Source organism: Pseudomyrmex gracilis, unplaced genomic scaffold (genome assembly GCF_002006095.1).
Source record: "Pseudomyrmex gracilis isolate BER0280 unplaced genomic scaffold, ASM200609v1 scaffold_15, whole genome shotgun sequence".
Lineage (NCBI taxonomy): Eukaryota > Metazoa > Arthropoda > Insecta > Hymenoptera > Formicidae > Pseudomyrmex > Pseudomyrmex gracilis.
Genome location: NW_018020599.1, coordinates 22,250 through 45,150, shown reverse-complemented (window position 1 = coordinate 45,150; position 22,901 = coordinate 22,250). Strand labels below are relative to the sequence as shown.

General features: G+C 38.7%; 1 protein-coding gene across 1 annotated transcript; it reads left to right on the top strand.

The window, feature by feature from the left end:
- The first annotated feature begins 995 nt into the window (after positions 1 to 995).
- On the top strand, positions 996 to 22,671 carry LOC109863997. The gene is made up of 6 exons (XM_020444749.1): positions 996 to 1,352; positions 16,206 to 16,531; positions 18,038 to 19,937; positions 20,329 to 20,900; positions 22,111 to 22,231; positions 22,353 to 22,671. Exons 2-6 carry the CDS (start codon positions 16,213 to 16,215, stop codon positions 22,387 to 22,389), a joined length of 2,949 nt encoding a protein of 982 aa, XP_020300338.1. The 5' UTR covers positions 996 to 1,352; positions 16,206 to 16,212; the 3' UTR covers positions 22,390 to 22,671.
- Positions 22,672 to 22,901: the final 230 nt, after the last annotated feature.

Below are 22,901 nucleotides of genomic sequence, written 5' to 3'. Positions count from 1 at the left end.
ACCTTAAACGAGCTAAGATTCTTGCGCAGAATAGCACATAGTATTTCTAAGATCTTTAGTTACGATCGATGCCGATCAAACGTCTTCCCGTCGTTTTCCGATCGCGGTCATGGTGAAAGACATTTAAATCGTGAATAATTCCACTCTTCGTTTAAATCGTTTGTGGATAACGGGATTGTTAGCTATTAGTTTTTTTTTTATATTTTTCAAATTACTCTTAAAACATCAACTTGTCCCAATTGTATTGAGCGTTATGAAATAACTTTCTTATGTAATAGTTAGAGTTTGGCCGCGGAGGACAAACAGTGTATTGACGCTGTATCTACAAGAAAAGCATCAACGTATGGTGGCCCTTTTTCTGTCTCACATTTAGAGAACAAACATCACCGGTTTAAAACCGAGACGCACGGAATTTTAATGATGTCTTGTCACACATCCAAGTACGGTCTACGGAATGCTCCTGCGGTATAAAAGATACAGTTAGTACAGTGTAAATTGGTGAAGAAGTCAATATAAAAAAAACAAAAATAATTTCTTGTCACCTGGCGATTGCATAAACATTGTTAAATGCTCATTTGACATAGTCAACACGTTTATGGAGAGAATGGATAATTCTCTAAATACCAGAAAAGAATATGACGAAACAAACAGCATCCTACGAAGAGTTGACATCGGTTTCTTAAAGAGCTACATTTGTTACCACACAACTAATTGTCATTATCTCCTATATGAATGTTGTAATTAACTAATCTATATTGAGCTAATACTGTAAATTCATACAATTATTTATTAATAATTACATATATACAAACTTCTTATACATATGATCTCGTGTGACATTTTGGAGAGCGTGTCAAAAGAAAATTTGCACGTGTGTGCGAACGAGACCGATAGCGAGGAAGCACACGGTGGGGGAAAGGATGAAAGAGCGGAAACACACGCTGGAGAAAGACGCGACGAGGAGCCGTAGTATGACGAACGCGAGGCAACCGGCGACGATGGTGCGGCCAGTCTGCGCACGGACATCGATCGAGGTTCACGTACCATCCACTCCCCGAAATTCCCGATTGTTTCCCGAATTGCGATTACCGCGATACGTCACGTACAACAGAAGAAAAAAGAAGAGAGAGAGAGAGAGATAGATAGAAAGAAGCATGCCGCGGGATCCTATGCGGCAATCGTGAATTGCGTGCGCCGTGACAGTGCGATGACACCTGTGCTTTTCCGACAGGAACGAACCGTCATACCGCAACTGCGGGAGTATTTTTCCGCGGTATACCGTAGGAATTTAATATAGCAACCAGACGACATATCCGCAATTCCGTCAGTTTCGAGTTTCGTGTTCGATAAAGGTAAGTACTAAACGTTGCTCCCATGCTTTTGTATTTTTCCTTAAAATAATTACTTCAAAGTAAAATACTGCATTATCATATATTGCACAATATTCTTTATGTCAGTACATTGGCGATGTGGCTATTAACGCAGTTAACATCGAGTAAATATTATTGAATAAATAAAGACAAAAAACATTGAACGCCGATGAGAGATATTTAAACGTCATGTGAGAAGATCAGTCACAAAAAAAACATTACATAAAAATTTTGTAAACAGAATATATAAAAGAAAATTGGAAAAGATTTGTGAACGAAGAGTTTTAAAATACACGTTCAAATGTTGTTATAATAAACGAAGGAGTGAAAATAGCTACTAGATGAAATTACATCGCTGGGGCGTTTACACCTGCAATTCCTGGCCATCGATCGCCAACAATTTTGCTGGATGTTTCTGTATATTGCTTTCAGCCTACCCGCTTATATGTTCGGAAGCATTTCGCGTTATAGCCTATAGATAATAAAGGTTGTACCTCACTTTAACGATACACGGAAATCTTTTGCTACAACATATTTCAGAAGTGTACCATAAACGTGAATGTCACGTCAGTTGGCGTGTGTAACGGAGATAAGAATAAGTTTCACATTGAAGGAAAAATTGCTATGACAACACCCTTGCACACCACGCTATACATAGTCGCACACTCATACACAATTCGCTTTAATAACGTTGAACAAAATTACGAAGTAATAATAATAGAAAATGAGAGACAGAGAAAGAAAGACATTTAAAAGGAATACGATAATAATACGAGAATAATAACAAGATGCGGAGTATTTTCGTGTAATTGCATCATTGATAATGACAAAGTTTTGCGGTATTACAAAATTTCTCGCTATTTATCGTATTCACCGCAACGCTTTTATGAAAATGACAACTTACGGGATGAAACGTTTTTTCCTCGACAAGCAGCTAATCTAAATTTTCTCACAAGTCTTAATTTCAAATGTGATTACAAAACTATTTTTGTAGCTTCGATAGCAACAGTAATACGCGGACAATAACGGAAAACAACAAAACGTATGTCACATCTTTCAGTTTCTATCTTTTAAATTTGAACACTGACTATTCTAAATATAATATCAATATTAATAATGTGCGCAAAAATATATAAAAACTTTTATATTAAAAAAAATTACATAATATAATTTTGAATTAAAATTTGTTTTACCTTGGACATTTTTTAATTTTCTTTTACGTTATTGCAAGAGTACGATTATTTTCTATCTTGCTACGGAGTAAACATCTGGTTTGAGAGCTTCAAACTCATGTTTAATAAATCACGCGTCTTACATCAAACTAGAGAATGGAAATAGTAAGAGAGAAAGATCGATAGCGACGCATTCATTTCACTGCTATAAACGCCGGTATAAACTGCAATGCACACATACGTGAAAGCGGTCGATTGGCTTTTACTTATCGCATTATTTCGCATACGTTTTGTGCATTCACGGCCGCGCGAATATTGTTGCATATTTCAGAATGTGCAAATACAAATACTTCTCGAGTTTAAATTTCGACATAAATCAGCTTTACAGTCCGTTCACGTATTTCTTAATGCGATGATCAGTTTACATTTATCTTCAAAATTGTCGACTCTCCTTTTTGAGAAGAATAATGAATTTTCGATATATATATATTTTTTTATATCGTCTTTTCAGTTAAAAAAAAAAAAAAACAATTTTAATTTTTTTCTTATAAAATTCTCTTTTACTCTTTTCTTTCTACTAAGTGAAGAAGCTGGTACCGGATGTGAATCTAAAAAGGGATAAAGAAAGAGAAGAAATTACATCGGGATCGGCGCGATGTATGCGTATAAATGGGCTTGTTCGACAAAGTGCTCCTTGTTTCGATATAATTACAGCGATTCTCGGTATCGACGCTGCAACGATGTCATGTAATTAACGCGCAATTGCTTTTTTAGATGAATTTTTCTTCTTATACTTTTGTATTTTCAAAAGAGACTCGATGCTTTTTATTGAATTAAATTTTGTCGAACATTTTATTTTCGTGAAAATAAGATTGACAAAATTAGTTGAATAAATTCGAATAGTCGAGAACAGTCGGACTATAAAAACAACTGCAGGTTCCAACCGCTGGTTAATAAAAAAAAAAACCATCTCGAGCTTGATACGCAAAGATAAGACCTTCGTTCTTCGTGATGAGTTGCTTTCGCAACCATCAACGATTACCGTCGCTCTCTAGAAATTGCCAAGCCTTCCTCCGAACACGTGTATTCATATTCACGCTATATTTCTCGTCAACGTTTTTTGTAAATGTTATTTTCTCGCGGAAATCTCTGGTGACCATCTGTCAGAGCCACTCTCTGCGCTCTGTCGTGTGTGCTCCGATGCGTTTCTCGCTAGTTCACAACAACCGCGTAAACCTGCTCGACGCGTTCCCCGACTTTTTAATTACGTTAATCGCGATTTACGTTAAGGCAAGATTTCTCGGGTCATTAAATGCGTCCAAGAAACTCTCGAATTGTCGAAGTCCTTGCAAGTATACTGTCCTACTGTTGTACAATATTTTAACATTTAGCTATTCTTGTATCTCTTCGTCTCTTCGTTCTTTTTTTTTTTTTATGAACGCATACAATAATTCAAGCGCTAATCTATGGAAAGTAGCAAAACCGCAGTGAATTTACTGTATCATGAATAAACGCAGTGTTACGTGTGAGATTTACTACAAAGATTTTTTTTTTTTTTCGGGCAATCGACAACCTTTACGCTTTAGTGAACATTTCTAAACTTGTTACAACTTATGCATTACGTAATGCATAGCTTCGTGTTGAACTTTCATAATTGATGATGTATACTAAATCGATAATGGTAGTAATAGAGTTAAAGTATTATTGAAATAAAGCAATTACGAAAAAAATAACTTAAAAGTGGCCAAAAAGTTACTTCAACATTTGCAAAAAACGACATATTATTTAATATTATCGCTCTTCTTGTACAAATTGAATAAAATTCAATAAAAAGCGTTGTTTTTTTGAATGACGCGTAGGTAGAAAGATGGCCATCAAAAGTCGAAATTCCGTAGTGTTGTTGATGACATCCCGCGATGCATCGGCTGCAACGTCGTGCGTTATTGTATACACAGCCGAGAAAGAGAAAAAAAGACGAAAAGAATTAGAGGGAAACACGCGGTCGTTCCTATCGTAAATCATCGTCGAAAATACAATAATACAGGGGCAGAAGGGGTACGCGGTCATAAACCAAATCGCATCAGTTGACTCCGCTTGACCCCTGAAAGTCCGGTTCACCTTCTTTGGGGGCTTTTGTGTGACACATTCATCGCTTTATGCCTTTTTCGACAGATTGTATCGCGACAGACCACTGGTTTGTAATTTTAAGTAGATGTGCGTCTGTCCTTTCTCCCTCCTTCCCGGAGATATTCTTCAAGGTTTCGCGCTGATTTGGGAGAAGATAGTTACATGCGAGAGAGTTGATTGTCTTGACGCAAAATAGCGTTGAAAGACAGTCACTTTGAAATTATAGTAGCACAAAATGATTGTGCGTAATACGTTTGTGAGATATTGCACAATTCAAAATTCTCTTCTTCAGGTAGTTTACGCTTCAGATAATTTTATTGTGACCGCGCGAAATAATTATAGGAATAATGTAGTCGAAACACAAGACCGGCTTTCGCTTTTGTTCTTCGACTTGAAGTAATCTTGCCTTGCGCTGTATCGAATCACGCGATTACAAATTGATAATATCAGAAAATTGGCTAGCACGGCCGAATCAGTTTGCATAACCACACAGCTTTCACGCAATGCGTGCGTAAGGTTGCAGAATATGATCGAATTTTGTTTGAAGAAATCTGAAAGATTTAATTGCGCGATTTAAAATAAATTGAATTTCCGCAGTTTCTGTTTTCTTTGGTTTTCTGTATTATCTTTATCTGTATGTATGCTTTCTAGGCTGTTATCAGTTATCAGATCGGACACATATTTGGGGAAATACTTTCTCGGCCAGTCACGCGCCTTCGTGTTGCGCGCCGCGTCGCGCCGCGCCTGAAACGAGTGAAAGTATTCGGAATTCTTGCGGTCAGTTTGACTCGTGGGCTCGCCACCGAGGAAACTTACGCAACTCGTGTAGAGTAACAGGTGTATTGCATGTGCAATAACGTGTCTGAAGGATTCAGAGGTCATTTGTACTCACGGGCGGAACGGACATACTACTGCCACACGAAACACACACTTCGGAAGTGAGAGTATAATTGATAAACCATATCGCCGAACAAGTAAATCTCTCGTGTGTATAATACATTTGTATAATATATCTTCCACACTTTCTACAGAATAAAAGTACATTTATTATATAAAAACTGTTATAATTTATTATATAAACTGTATTATAATTTATTATTATAAACTGTATTATATAATTAAACTTATACAATATAAATATATTATGCACAATTTAAATAATAAAGTTTGACAAAAAAGAAGATTAAAAGTTTACAATAGATGAAATTTTTCACAAAAGATTTGCTCGATATGAAATTTATTACAGTCTGCGAGATGGTGAATGTAACATGATACAATAATACATTAACATTACTGAAAAGAGAAATGAGAAAAATTAAACAAGATTTTTCCGACAAGTTTGCGAGCAAGTGTGATTAAGATCGTTAAAATTACTGTAAAGTGCAAGTATCACGTTGATCTTACAATTAGCGGCATGACGGAGTTAATGAATCGGGAGCATTTTTTCTACTGCTTCAGGAAACTGACAAGGTTAAACGCGGCGCGAACCTAAGTTGAGGGAGACTCGAAAGAGATACTCGGTCGATCTCACCGGATGCACGCGATCTTGGCGGAGCACCCCGTTCGACATGCATCGAGCATGTGTTCGATTCTGTTTTCGCGACGGACCAGAGCGAGAAAGCCTGCGTTTTCAAGCGAGACGAGAACGCAAGGTTAATCCAGTCGCTCGCTCTCGAACGCTAATCGCGTTTCTCTCTTTATTCGTTTGAAAATCACGTTGTATTGATCACAACCCAACCGGAACTGAATAATAACACCTGACGTGAGTATCTTTTTGCAGAAATTTTCCAAGTAGTTTATCAATCGAGAGTATATTGATCGTGGCAATAATTATTGAACCAAGTTTTTATTTGATTTTTATTTCGAACATGTGTCTGAACACAAAAGTTTATTACACAGAGCAAGCAGATACTATTTGTATAAATTAAGCGCTCTGTTTTTTTATACTCTCTGCAAGGTTCAAGTGCTTCTTCTAAACATCTCGTAAGTACCGACGATGCCCACCATCGTCGGTGTAATTCCATGCGAAGCCCGGAAAATGTCGACCGATTTTCTAGTTGCCCCAGTCGATTTCTCAGCTTTGTTAAATAAATAATAGGATTTAACTGATGCCGATCAAGTGATGCAAGCGTCATCAAAAGCTAGTACCGTGCATTGACCTTCTCTTGGCATCCGAGCGTTTATTCGCCGTGCGATGTAACTTGAACGTAATTAAACACAGCGCAGAACTGGATACGAAACCAGCTTAGAATTATATGTAATAGCACGTTTACATGCTACTATCTATACACGGGCATATAAAACGCTCTAAAATACTGTCGAACACCTGGGCATTAAATCGTTATTCTCGCTCGCTGTTTCTAACCACTTGCTAATAATGTATAATTTAATTCACTATCAAGTTATCGATCACATGCATATTCTTGCAACAATTATTACACCAGAATGCAATATCCGTTAATTGCCGACCTCGAGAGAGATTTTCGCAAAAAACTGCTCTTACGTTCGCCGTCGTAATCAAGAACAGACCGATTCATGTTTCCACCGAATTGTGTCATTACTACACTTGTCGTGTTGCAATGTCGTGCAGGTGCCGGACGTTCGTGCGGCGATGTCGGATCTTTCTCGGGATGGGGTCAGGATTTGGCGGCGCGACAACGCACGCAAGAAACCTCGAAATAGCAGCCGCGGGTAGAAACTTGGAGTTATAGTTAGCTCCTCTTATAGTTAGCCGCTGACTAGCGCTCTGCAGAATGCGAAACGAGTGTGTTTTCTTTCTTCTTCCTTCGGCTGAGTTCATTTTACACACATGCCCTTCCACTTCTCTTAATTCTCACTTCTAAACTTTGCCAATTTTTTTTTCTTCTCTTGTTCTTTTTTCTTCTTTCTTCACATTTGCCGCGAATATATATGTCTATCTCTTCTTCCTTCTCCCTCTCTTAACCTCGTCTCGCGCGACAGTAACGGAATCTCGGGAAATGAAAACGAAAAGGAAAACCAGATACGTACAAGCAATCGGCAGAGAAATGCCTTTTCAGTTACCAAATTCAAAGTTACTCAATGATTTCAAATAGATTTTTCATCTTTTTGAATCCTTTTTTATATTATCTATTAACTGCACAATAGTGTAAATGTGTACATGTAACAATTTAGTAGTATTGCAAAAATATTTGCGCACGCGATAATTAAGATACACGTAAATAGAGAAAAAAACTATCAAGATGTGTGGCAATCGAACTTATAGACGTAGCAATTCTAAATCTAGTGCCTGGGAAGGAACATTTATGCTGTGTGGTTAATGTACTCTCTTGACGGACGTTTATCCGAGAGAGACTACGGATGCTGGAAAGCAGAGCGTGCATCCTGCTGCAGCATCCAAAGCGCGCGTGTGTCTCGTTTATTTATTTTCATAAATAGAGAACCATTCATGCTCCGCAATATTATATTTGCCTCATTGACTGCAACAACGTGCATGTTAGTTCAATATAATTCGCTTCGATGTTTTCTGTCACCGTTCTGCATCGACTACTGCGGCAAACATTACAACATCAGGCTTATTAATTTTGATCTCGCGTATACACACACACACACACACACACATCAATGATGATAGAACAAATAAATAGTGAGAGATATTTATTTGCGCTGCTGTTGAAAAGCATTAAATTCATTAAGTATACGTCCAACACAAATAATGCACGTGTGTAACTGCGTTACACGCAGAAATCTGTACTTTTATAACTTATCCTTACTTAGCTTAATAATTCTGTTTATTAGGTTTATCTGACAATAACTTTCCGGAATTATATTCAATGCATTTATTTCTTAATCACAAAATATAATTTACTTCTTAATTATTATTACAACATTATTATATTAATTACAAACATTATTCTAGGGACTACTAAAAATTTTCAATGTAGATACGTTTTGATGTTAAAATTGATTTTAAGATATAAAAACAACAATTGTTTAGAGATATTAAAATTGATTTAAAAAATATGAACAAAAATGTTCAAATTGATTAGCGAAGGGAATTTACGCAAAGAGTAAATTTCTTCTCTCGTCAAGACTTTATCATCGCCGTAAATCGTAGCGCGAAGATAACAGCGTGGCATGTAGTAAAAGGCTCGTACACACCTTCTAAAGTACTTCTCTAAGTACTCAAGCCCAAATTATAACCAGATCGAACCATCACATTTATCATGACCGCTAGAGACATAAATTTAATCAACGACTCGCGCAACGTCGTGCTTTCAACACCTTCATGTATTTTCATCTTGTTGTTTTTACCTATTCATGTCGACGCTGGTAAAAGCTCTGAGGTTTATTTGATGTACGCTGCTTGTGAGAAAGAGCTAATTTATATTATAAATATATATATATATATATTAAATTATAAAAAATATCTTAGTTTATATATGTGCGTACAAATAAAAATTTGATACGAGATGTCTATATGTCATGATAAATCTTCATCCGCGCGATATTAGGTTAATGCAGTTCGACTACAAGTTACAACATGCCGTATGTGTCAGGGAATAAATTAGGTCTTTCATGAATAGCGGATTGTTTGGAAAACGATGCCAAGGAAAATAGTTCGTACAAGAACATGTTATTACCCCCTTGAAGTACTAGTTCGCAATCGTAATTAACATAAGATAATCAATGCGGCTCGCGAAATGAAGATTGCATCCACACTATGTTAACATGAAATATTCATTCGCCGATAGTTTACGTGATATTTTATGTTCGCGATCTTTGTTCGATCGGTCTCAAAGACAATGATTCGATTGTGATTGGCATCGACATTTCGTCGTAACACAATGTGCTTCACAATGCAAATTCCTTCTTCGACACGCATTGACAGAATTATAAAAGAAGATGCCGCGTGGGAAAGAAGACAAAACTCTGTGTCCTGCGAAGCGAGAAAACTCTCTCGAATGCGTGACGATTTCTGTTAATAGTATAGGGAGAGAATGAAGAGCACAACTGGCAAGTGTAGCATCAGTCTATTCGATAGCCGTTCGATTCGTACGTTTGCCCTCAGCCTGAAGATCGCCGTTCTCCGTTTTGCTCGTTTCCTTTTTCTTTCACTTCTCTCGACATCAGCTTCGCTCGACCTCTAATTCTCAAGCGAACAAAAACTTAATCGGTCGCTTCCTCTGTTCGCTCTTATGGTAACCACGAGAGTAACAGAGAAAACAGAAGGAGAGAAAAAGAAAGAAGAAAAAAGAAGCGAGAGAGAGAGAGAGAGAGAGAGAGAGAGAGGAAAAGAAGACATGACAAGCCTAGAGGGCTAGTGCGATGATAGCAAGGGGAGGAGAGAAAACCGAGAAAAAAAAAAAGAAGATGAAGTCGAAGCTGGCTTTTCCTGCAGGATACGATCAGGATTACCTTCGGCGTAATCTCCGTATCGCAGTAGCTATAACCGTCTGAATTCATTTAGCCGATACGTGTAGGTGCAACATAAGCTGCTTATACAGCCGGTTTTACTTTGAGAGAGGCACGCTTTCTCAGCATGCAGTCCTCGCAGAAATCGGGTGTAAAAGCGCTTCATCGAGGATTGTACTTTCGATACAGGAACAAGCTAACATAGAGAATGAGCGCGATGAAAGTTGATTCGCGCTCAGAACAATCCGCGGGAGAACGTGTATACGGTTAATCTATAAAACTGAAGATTATAGATATTACACAAAATGGCCGGAAGCTGAGGAGGAGAGTGACAGCGTGGAAAGTAATGCCAGATGTTTCGCCGCTTGATTGCTCATCCTTGACCAAGAGCGGAGGATGATACCGTTTCGAATCTTGATATTTCTTTTAGAGAAGAAACCGGAGAAGAGCGATCGTGTGGTTCCGATTACTCCGATGCCCATTACGATTTACAGAAAATAAAAAAAATAAAAAAAAAGCGCAAAACGCAAATACGACTTAATAAGACATCGCGTGTGTGTGTGCAAAAACTATTTATTGGTAACGGCTATGATGGAACCACTTTATGTGCGAGAGCCACCGATAACCTCGCGTACAGGATGCAGGGGCGTGGTGCGCGCATAAATAAGACTACGTGCGTTTCCACATCTCGTACCTGATCTTTCATCAAACACGCGCTCCACCTGCTCTGACCCCCGCGCAGCTAATGCGCGGGGTCAGACGGCACGCGCCGCTATATCTAGATAGATGTTCTCTCATGCCGGCGCGTATTGTTGTTGTTGTTGTTGTTGAAATTTATTTTCCGCGCGTGACACGAGATAAAAAAAACACGTCTCGTAAAAACTTTTAAAACACACATGACATTTAGCTTCGATGTTGATTTTTAGTAACTTGAAACACTACAGGTAATATTCAACGCGCATTATTTTAATATTATAAACATTTGTATACAATGACAATGTTAATAGGCCCGATCGAAAATGTTGAAGACACGTGAAGAAAGACACGCGCGCTTCTGGATCTTTCATCATTACACGCACAACGATGCGGCAAAAAATCGTAAACCATCACGCGCCGCGGGTTTACATCGCGGCATAAAAAAGCTTATTTACGCCTCTCGTAGTTTTTGTTCATGCTTTCCTTCGCGTATACTCCATCCAAATGGATGATGCAGCGCGTTCCTCGCGCCGTTGCACAAAGGATTCGGTCCGCATGGTCTTGATTCACCTGATTTTGCATCCTCGCAATCACACATTCACCACGTGCGCCGCAAGAAGCTTCCTTGAAGCGTTTGCGGCGTGATGCAGCCACAGTACACACGCAGATTAGAGGGAACAGTTACAGCGACTGTTGCAATATAATGCATCTCGATAAGCATCGATAATGGCCGAGTTTGGATAAGAAAAGCTGTCGCTCTCGTGCTTCTATTGGTTCATTTCCTTTTCCGTATACACAATTTCTGTATCAGGATGTTTTGAAATAAATGATTAAAATTATTACAATAGCGAACGAGTTATTTTAATATTAAGTAATAAACAACGCGAAAGTATTCAGCTTTTTGAATTGCGGCGCATTTTTTGGAATTTGTCGTTTTGTCGATGACGTGCGACGTACATTCGTTGAAAAGACCGCATCATAAAATGCAGTCCTGACATTAAAAACTGGTTTGACGAAATCATCAAATTTCTGGGAAACAATATACCGAGTTGTTTTTGTATAATTTTTTTATACAGTGATATTTTGTGCAAAATGTTTCATTTTCATCAAGAAAGTGACACATATTTTTATTTAAACGTGCGATTAAATAAACTTAAAAAAAAAAACTAAATATTTTCTTGTTTTATACTAGAAATTCTAGTATGTATTTATTCATTTATTTTGTTTTTTTATAAAGTGTTTTATAATGCAGGTAAATAGAACAAGAGAATATGTAAATAATGTGTAAATATTTTTTCCAACGATGCGTTTTTTTTACTGTTTTTTTTTTTTTTTTTTATAACGATCTCAACCAACGTCAAGAATTGCGTTATGGATCGCAAGACTACTTCTAAGTTAGATTGATTGCAAAATTTGCAAGAGTGTTGGAAAGAGTTTCGAGAAGAAAACGCGAGAATATGCCGCGACGAATGAATGCATAATGATGAATCACATCCCCGAAGAAACTAGATCATTAAGCCATGCAACCTTGGATTTCTTGCCAAGTTCAGTGCACTGCCCGACTACGCTGAATATACCTATTCCGGCAGTATTTGCTTCTCTCGCGTCTCTCTTCAAGGTCTACGCGCGTCTCTCTCTTTCTCTCTCTCTCGCCTCTCTTTTGCTTTTCTCTTTCCACGTTCTCTCCCGGTTTCCCTTCCGCAGCGCGTACGTGCGTGCATGCGTGCATGCATACACGCCACACGTGTACATACATACGTAGACGAACTTCTCTCTCTCTCTCTCTGCGCCTCTCCTCTATCTCTCTCTCTTCTTTCCCGCCTCTCTCTTTCTTTCTTTTTGCTTCTACACGTGACCTTTTGCGTTTTTCTACATAACGTCGTTGGCCGTTCCGAGATACGGAGAGCCATCTAGGCCTATCCTAGTTTTTACCTAGACCTGACCAAGTTGCACACGGCCTGTTGCTATATTTCAAGCCATCTAAGGCGTTGACTACCCTCTGCCTTATATGATTATATTCGCCGCGCCGCCGTGCCGCAATAGACACTGTATCGAAGCGCATCACGCGAATCCAGATGCGCTGAGGAGACAGAAAATTGAGAAGACGAAGGAGTAAATTTCCTTGCAAATAAAGTAACATTAGCATGATACGCCTTTCTCTTCTATTATAAATGCTTTACACTTATTGGTTTCGCTTCTTCCTGTGAACGACGCGCACAGGAAGTCTCCAACAGGAAGTACGCGTTAGGCCGGAGGATATAAAACGTATACGTAAGACACGGATATAAGACACGTATAAGGCACGGATAGATACAAAGCATACGGATATAAGATGCGGGAAGAAATCAATTGTCAGTGCTTTAATAACTTGCGAGATTCCAGTTCCACAACAAGAATTCAATCCTTCTTCTTGACATATTTCTTTTCTTATTTTTTTTTTTTTTTTTTTTTTTTTTTTTTCTGGTTTGAAGTATCGACAATTTTCCGTCAAAAATCTTCTCAGCGAGAGTTTAACATTACGGTAAAAAGTTTATTACGTAGGGATGCTAAAGACTATCTTACACATCTTTTCCGCACCTTATTTAGAACCACACGCAGCGTGCTCCGGTATTATAAGGAGCACACAACGAGTAAGGTAACAAGGTAAGGCTTTAATCGTTCCGAAAATTACATCGCGCGGCAAGCGTACGGCACCGTGTATTACGACACCGGACCACGCTGTTATGAAATCTTCAAAATGCCTACCTCTGACGTTTTATGGTAGTATAAACGAATTACGGGCTCGTCGTTAGCATTTTAGTCCTTTATGCAAGTAATATCTTTGCTGCGAGAAAAATATAAACTGGATCGAATAACACATTACAAAAAAAAAAAGGTTTAGCGTATACGCCCAACCGTTTCGAAAACACAATATAAAATTGTGTACATAAAAAAGTATTTTTGAGATCAATTACAATGTAAATTATTATTTTTTGTACTAATAAAATGTAAATTTTATATTCTTCTCTAATTTTGATATTTTTTATCACGACAAACGCGGAGCGTTTGAGCCAAGATAGCTGATACTCTCATTGAAGACCGAACCTTTCGAAAAACGAAAAAAATAAGTCTCCTCTAACGTCGTCCTTATGCTGCACAACATCCGATACCCTTCCGTTGGCCTTTCGTTACTTGCTTCTGCGTGGACAATGTAACACAACACCTGTGATATAAGGGTAAATGAAGCGGTCCGCGCACTGGTGATCAGTGCATCCTGCCGTATGCACATATGCAGTCCGCGCGGATGAACCGCGGGAGATTAATTCTTCCTTGAACTAAACATACATCTTCTGATGTTTCCTTGTCGATAAAATCAAGAAACAAAATCAAAAACAAGTTTGATTGTGTAAAGTCGAATAACAATGATGATTCGGTCTTCTTTTTGAATAGTTTTTTTGTTTCCTCTCTTCAGGTATTCATCAGAGTGAGAAAAGATTTTATCAACATTAACAAGTTTGATCATTAACGAAGACTAATAGTAGTGTAATTTGTTTGAAAAATCTGCTTGCTTTCCATTCACTGTTGCTTTTACAATCACTTTTTCAAAGTTTCACATTAAATTATTATTTCGGAACGCATCTCTCTTTCTTTCTGTCTAATAAAATCTCTTTTTCAAATAATTTTTTGTAAATATAGATTCAAAAGTAGTTTTAAATAAAAATAGTTTTAATAAAAGTAGTTTTAAATAAAAATCAGAAGATATAACAAAACGTACCTACACATAATACAAAGTTCACACACGCAACGTGATGTGCAAAAATATAACGTATACGATAATAAAAATATGCGCCGTTGATATAATACTTCTTTATGTGTGTCAGTTTTCTTCACGTCACGTGTACATTCTCTCTCTGTTTTATAGCGCAACTGAATTGAGAGCGTAATCGCACGTGCATATACCGGAAATAGGTTCTTTTATAATATATCTGCATGACACAAGGCTTAATGCGGAAGCGAAGCTCATGAAATGCAAATGCATCTCTGCTAAGTATCTTCCAAAGAATTCAATATTTATCGATGAAACAAAAACATCGAATTTTTATTACAGGCGTTTAAGTTCATTTTTTACTGGCGGAAATTTTGCAAATTAAAAAAAAATAAAAACATATCACACAATTTTTATTTAAAAAAAAAAATTTTAACTGCGCAAAATGCGACGCGGCGATAAGGAGTGCGAATGATAAATTATTTCTTATTCTGTTTTCGTTTCATCGAGAAATCAACTGAATGCGTATCCGATGCAAGGACGTTCGGTGGTTCTGGGACACGAGATTTCATAGAAAGCATTAGATGTCAATAGTGGTGAAATCAGGAATGTCGGTCGATCTTTCCTCTTCCGCGGTGATAATGCCGCGCTCGAACGCTTCTCTAGTGCTGATGCTGCGCCAACATTACAGCGAATGCGCAGCTGTGGCATATGCATTACGTGAAATCGTGCAATATTCGACGACTGCAAAAATGCATATGCGAGCATGGAGTTCCTGTACACGCCACGAGACTTTCTCCAGCCTCGGCTATCGCTTATACACGTACACACGCGCGTATCGTAAATTTACTTATTCGCTTATGTAGCGCGTACATTTTTCTTCTTAGAGAGAATTTTCTGCTTCTTGTAATGTCTAGCGTTTTTTTTTTTTTTTTACGAAGAACATTTCTTGTAATATCTGTCTATAAAATCGGTGACACATTACTAACACGTTATTCGCTTTTCTTTACGTTTCGTTTTCGTTGTACCTGTAATGTGAATGAAATAAAAATATTTAACGAAAACAAAATAAATGACAAGTTCATAACTTACGGCTGTAGGAATTTTATCTTTTCTCTCTCTCTTTCTTTCTCTCAGTTATTTTCAATAGTAAACTGAATTCCGTTTATACACCATGATTAAAATTTGTAATTGCTTATTTGACAGACGGATACGGATTATAAAATTACGAGGAACTAACGACTGTGTAACTAATTATATCGACAGATAATATCAGAATGTCATATTACTTCAATGTCACACAATTATCTTGATTGGCAGATACATATGTCGGTTTCTCTCTTCTCTGAGAGAAACATGATGTCATTATTCAGACGATAAATGAAAGATCACAAATCCATCGGTATCTCCTCATGGCCGCAAAAACATTTTGCCGAGCATCAATCGCCAACGGTAAATCGTACTTGGAAACTCGCGAAGCACGATGCGCGTTACGTCGCATTGGCATTATAACGAATCTTTTTTTTTTTTTTTTTTTTAATGAAATAAAAGATTATAAATAAAAGATAACGTATGGTGGCTTGATACAATGCAATCGTATTATATCTCTTTTATCTCATTGTGAGTTTGATACAAAGACCCGTGCTTTGAAATAGACATATATTCTCTTCTGATTTTAATTAGTGCCGTTTGTATTTCCAGCTGGACAATGTTTAAACGCTTGTCGAAATCGAGGCGTCACAGCGCCGACGATGTCGCTCTCTCTTTGTCAAACCCCGTGACGACGGTGCCGCTGGACGAGCTGTCGGGGACTTCAACGCCGCGGGAAAACAATCAGGATCTGAACACCTCCGCTCTTTTGAAAATCGCCAGAACGAAGTACACACGGAGGAGTCACGGCGATGCCGTGGCGCAGACATTGCTCGAAACGAAACAAGACAACGAACAAGATGTCATCGAAGCTGATTATCAAATGGTCACGGCCGTACCGGCCTTCATCATCGAGCACGATCCGGGAAAGCAGCGAGGTAAATTATATCGAGATGTAACGAATTATGCTATAATTACTTGTATTATGTAGCGAGTTACTTATATTCGACTATGATTTCTTTCTGAATTCCGCTTTTAAAATAAATACATAAACTTTCTAATATTTAACCCTTGATGGATTTTCGCGACTGTGTTAAAAAGTAGATTGTGTATTGCATGCGCACAAAAGTGCGCAACCGTAAAACTGTTGTAAACTGTTGTTTTCAACAATACGTGGACATCGTCTCTCGTGTAGCGGGTCTAAATACAATATACTTTCAAACTGGACTCCACGCTCTGATGACTTTAATGTCCCCTGCTCGACAGCAGCAGAGCGGCGATACAAAAACCATCGCCGCCGGTGTTGGCGAGACATTGCTGATCCTGCTTGTGTTTCGAATAACCGAGAACTACCGCTAATCCAGGAAAACATCGCATCCTTTCACTAATCACTCGCTTGGCGCACTTGCCTCGTTAGAGCTTCGCCAGTCCGACATACTTGCGAACACACCGACTTGCGTTCCCCGCCGCTTTTGCCGCGGTATATACCACGTCGGAGATACGGCATGAGTAAAAATTTTTTTTTTCCTTGTATAGAGTTTAATAGAAAGTTTTATTTGTGTAAAACTTAACTTTCGAATCAAATTGCATGACTCGGCTAAGTTACACACTTCTCAAACTGAATAATTACATACGGACTGAGTTAATTATATACATACGAACGCGTAAATACAACATATAAACTTGTTAACATCACTTTTTTCCGCAAAAACGCAACGAGCAACAAGCGGTTCGGCAAACCCAGTGTAAACTAAAAGAAAAATATTTCGTGTATCTTCGACATTTGATTACGGGAACAAAGTGATCGACACCCAATCTACAAATAAGGTAGCTACTACACGACACGATATATATATATCGCCTTTTGCCCGCGCATTGTGTGTACCGTACGTACACGTTTGATCGCAAAACACGTGTGCTCGATACCCGAGCGGCCTTTTAATCGTTTCTCGTTATGTAGAACCGATGTGTCGGTGGCGCAGGTCCGTTAACCGGGGTGACATCTCGAAAAAGTAGTCCCAAACTACGCGGAACCGCTGCTCCGAGCACGTATATGGTCGGCGGCGAACAGTCGCAATTCTCGAGAACGACCATATGTCGAACGCGGGTGTGGGTATATCGTGGTTTTTCGGTTTACGTATGTGATGGCATGTCACATTTCAATGTCTTACTCCCCTTCTACTAGCCTTCGTCCATCTTCGTCGCGAGAGAGAGAATACCGGATTCCGTTTATATTCTGACATATACATTGTGTGTCAGATAATTATTTATTTAATTAGTAACTTTTTTTATTCTTGCTAATTGATATGTACATGAGCTGTCTTTAGCTTTTAAAGTAGTTTTTTAGACGAAATTTCTCCAAATAGCTATTTAATTAACGAAAGTTTAAAAATAAATCATTATTATAATAATCACGTGTGACATATTATTATTGCGTTCTGTAGTGTCAAGTCTCGGAATTTGGAGTCGCAGAATGGGCAAGAAGATCGACTCGTTTCGACGTACTAGATCTCGCGAGACTATTTATTCCGCCGCGGAGAGATCCGACGACGCCAATTACAACGGCATCAGCAATAACAATAACAATAATCTCAACAACAACGATAATAGTGCCAGCAACAACAATAACATCAACGTCCATCAATTGAACAAGATGCACGTAGACGAGAAGACGAACAGAAAATTACCGCCAGCTTGTCATCGTTCTCCGTCTCCCTTCAAATCGTTTTTCATTCGGATGGGTTCAACCGGTATGCTTAACTCCGCCAGGAACAACAGGCGATCACAAAATATCGAAGAAAGACCGTCGATCCCGGATAAAGAGAGCTTGTTCCGAAGCTGTAGCACCAGCCAACTGAACAGCAGTCCGACCTACGTGAAGGGTGACGATCCTTCGGAGGGTATTGATTTGCAGATAGCCGCGCGCAAGGACAAGACAATGTCCTGCGACGATCTGGCGGGACACCGAGACAACGAACAAAGAGCCTTCGAATCTCACGCACGTGACTCTTCCGCTTCCACATATTCACTGGGCAGCCCGTCGGTGAGCTTCAGTACTTGCGACCTCGGTCAAACGAAAGATGAGTCATTTATGAAGAAGAGCAACAGCTGCGACTTGAAAGAGGCCAAGAAGTCCAGTTTCCCGTACGCCTTCTTGCGATCCAAATTATCCGTGTTGCCGGAAGAACGTCACGGATCATTGATTTCTAAAGACGAGAGACTGTTCAAAACGGTCTCGGAGGAGCATTTCCCGACTCTGCAGATCGAGGATTCGTACATGAGCACCACAACTCTCGGACGGAAGAAATTGAGACTCGGAAACGTTGGTTACAATGACGCTTCGAGAAATCAAGAAAACGCCTCGCGAATAAATCGGGCTTCTTACGCAGAATTTCGCAGGAATTCTAGCAAATACGAAGCCGACAGGTACAGCCTGAACGCCAGCCGTCTCGAGCGAATCGAAGCTGGTCTTCAGCAGGAAGACACCGCGGGCTGCTACAGTCTGTTCGACAGCAGTTTGTTGTCTCTTCGAGAGAACAACGATTTTCAGCACGGCGAGGACGCTGCGCGTAACAAGCTGGACTTCGCTGGTAGAATCGAGTCCGGTATTACGGAAAATTGTAACGTGGATTTCGACGTGATGGCTATCAGAAATGACAGACGAAATTCTGTGTCGAGCTGCGAGCAACGACTGTCGTCCCACTATGTGAGCTCGAACGAATCCGGTTACGACAGTGATGGACCACGCGGTGAATCCGTGGCGGCGTTGGAAAATGAAGGATTGAGTATAAAATGCAGTTCAGATACGAGCAGCGTGGTGGACTCGGAAGCGGAAAAACCTATCAGGAGCTCGACGCCCAGTGAGTGTCAAGATCAAGACAGCAGTCAGGACGCTAGAAAAATCAGGCGGAATTCTAATATCGATGAGAACAGATCGGATGCAAATACAATGTCACAATTGAACATCGAGAGGATCGACGGTATCAGGTGGCACCGCAGCGGATCTGGGAGGATGCTACCCAGCATTCACGGAACGTTCTTCGACGAGGACGCTATATCCCGGCTGGAAGACACTCAGCTTCCAAATTGCGAGGACAGATTGAGTCTTCTATCAAACACGATAAAGACGTTGGACGTCTCGCCTCATCGCAAAAGACTGCAACAGGATAAAACCAGGTTTTTGAGTGACATAATTCAGCCATTAACGAGGGTTCGTCGATGTTGTTTAATAGAATTACACAAAAGAAATCCCAAGGATAGTCTCGGGATTCGACTGGCGCAACAGAGATTAGGATATCTACGGTATATTGTTGTGCAACTCGAAAGCGATGGCATTGCTCATAGGTGCGTAGACATAAATTACAAACAATTAAAAACAACTTGCGTTTTAATGTATTTAGATAATATTTTATAGATAATATTGTATAGAATTTAAAATACAGAAAAAAATTAAAATAACATTTAGATAATCTTTGTTGTACAGAATACACTTGTATATAGAATATTTTATTTTGTAAATTTTATTTTAATTGTTAAATTTTTTCTTCACAAAAAATAATCAAACTGAGATCAAACTGAATTGAGAGAGAGAGAGAGAGAGAGAGAGAGAGAGTGAGAAAAATGAGAGAAAAATCCTTTATCGTATTTTTCTCTGATGAATGGTTCAAGAGTTATTTCGTGAGTTAAAGATTAAAAATAATTGACAAATTATATATTTTAATTATTTTTGATTCAGGGATGGCAGATTGAGATTGGGAGATGAAATCGTCGAAGTAGAGGGAAAGGAATTGAAAACGTTAGAAAGTCTCGAAGAAGTTCAAGAGTTTTTGAGATCCTTTACCGGTAACACGGTGAGATTAACGACGGCTTACGAGGAAACGATGCCGCAAGTATACGAGGATTCGCCAGCGACGTTGCCCGGCGAACACGAGTATCTGGAAAATGCGAAAAGTCTCTCCAGTATGTCGTTGACTGACACCGAGGCAAATCACGCTTCTTCCTCGGTCGAGAAGAAGAAGACGAATGACAGCGGCGCGAACTCGCTTTATCCGAGAAAGAGACCGGACTTTCTGCCGCTCTCGTGCCTGTCTGAAAATCAAAAAAACATCAACAGCAATCTGGAACCCACGACGGAATCGCAACATTACGTAACGAAACACATAGCTAGATTCGAGAAAGGTTACGGCAAACCTAGTCTGGGCTTCAGCGTTGTAGGTGGCAGGGATAGTCCCAGAGGTGATATGGGAATTTTCGTTAGAAGAATATTCCCCGGCGGGCAAGCCGATATTTCTAGATCGTTACTACAAGGTAAATCATCTCATTTTTGAAAACCGTTCACTGTATAGTAGTAAATCACATTAAACGTTCTTTTTAGTTTTTAATTTGGGTTTGGATCGCTCTTTTGTGTAATATGGTGTGAGTATTAGCGCGCGAGTTTGCTTCGCAACTAAAAGAATGCCGAGTCTGTGTCGTTTTGATATTATCTCAGCATGTACCGGCGTAATGTTAATTCTTTTTTATCGATGCATCACACGTCGACACGCCTCACAAATATTTTTCGCTCGAAACCTATCAATTGGACGATAAGGGAATGCGCATGACGACGCGTCGAACGTACGTTCACAACCGAGACGGCCTCACGTATTCACAGCGATCTTGCCAGACAGCTGTCGAATCTTTAATCCGACAGCCAACGCCGCATGCATATCTAAACAGTCATGGCGTGTTCTACCGTTTTTCTCCGGATTCTTTTTTTTTTTTCTCTTCCTCTTGTTTCTTTCTCTCTTCTTTTCATCGGAAGACACAACGAGATATCACCACGCCACTGTGCCATCGATGTTAACACGTCGTCTTCCGATATCTTAACGCGCGTGTATAAAGTTTAGAAATTTCTTCGACACATCGATCAAATAAAAAAATGACAAGAAAAATATGGTTATCTATAACTTTTCTGTTCGGTTCTCTTATTCATATTTATTATTAATTACATTAGTCAAAAAGAACGTGTGTTATCATTGTGACAAAATCCCAAGCGATCGCTATTCGCGTCGTAGTTGACACACGGATAACCAGGAAGATCGTTAGATGCACTTCGCATTCTCGTGTCTCGAATTTCAACCGAGCCCGCCGCTTTTTACGTTCTTTCGCGGTTTTCTCGTCGCTCGCCTTTCCTTGCCGCATGCTTGAGTAACGGGTTGGAAGTTGATCGGCTTGCATAAGCGCAGGAGCGCAAACGTCCCGCAAGAACATCTTCGTTACGAGGTCATTGGCAGAAACTTTCCGGATCACCGCTTGGTCTTATTTAGATCAGTATTATCAGATCGAAAGATAAAAAAAAAAAGAAAGTTTACCGCATTGTTTATGATAATTGCTGCAGGAATGATTTTTGATAATTTCAAATGAGAGAGTATTGCGCATTAAATTATTTTTTCTCTCAAACACATACTTGCGTGTATATACATCATATGTGAATTTTGCTTGATTATAATATAAAATAAATATTATTTTGCATCTTTAGGCGATGAAATCGTGAGTTTGAACGGCAAAATTTTGAAGGGACGCACGCATCAGGAAGTCATTGAATTGTTTAAGACGGTGAGAGAGGGTGTTGTTGAGCTAGAAATTACAAGAAGGCACAGGTAAGACAATAATACAAAACCATATTTTGTTTTTTTTTATAAAGCGCACGTATCATGAATGTGTAACACGTGACAAATTATGATTTTTTTTTTTTAAGTGATAATAATTTTGTGTTTGCAGGTATTCTAAAAATACTTTGAAAAGCGCGCCGTACTGAAAAATAAGAATATTGAGAAACATAAGAGAAACCGCCCACCGGAAGTGCTCCTTAGATTTTAGGTCTAATCAACTATTATTCACACATACAGCAAACGGCATTTTAGGATTCTAGTCTATCAAAAGAAATCTATGTGACTTTCGACATTTCTCTCTTTCATAATTTATTCCGCGCGATTGTTGCAACTGCCTGCTAGATTAATAACGTTTTTATATTAGTATTCAATTAATTAGTATTCAACACACAGATATATATATCGTGTTATGTTGTTATAATTATCATTACCACGTTTTAAAAAATAAGATATAAAATAAGATTTTATACAATTAACGTTAAAAAAAAATATAGAATCCATTATACGCATTAAAAAAATTATAGAGGACAATAAAGGATATACTGCAAAAGTACTGAAGAGATATATATATATATAGCATATTGTATTCTCTCTCTTATGTTAGATTATTATAATTATAATTAAATGTTATTAAATAACTTTTTATTATTATTATAAT

Excerpts from the sequence above, each read along its gene's own strand:
- LOC109863997 (XM_020444749.1), top strand. The coding sequence starts at position 16,213 with ATGTTTAAACGCTTGTCGAAATCGAGGCGTCACAGCGCCGACGATGTC. Across the intron at positions 19,938-20,328 it reads AGCGATGGCATTGCTCATAG|GGATGGCAGATTGAGATTGG; the intron begins GTGCGTAGACAT and ends TTTTTGATTCAG. Across the intron at positions 20,901-22,110 it reads TTCTAGATCGTTACTACAAG|GCGATGAAATCGTGAGTTTG; the intron begins GTAAATCATCTC and ends TTGCATCTTTAG.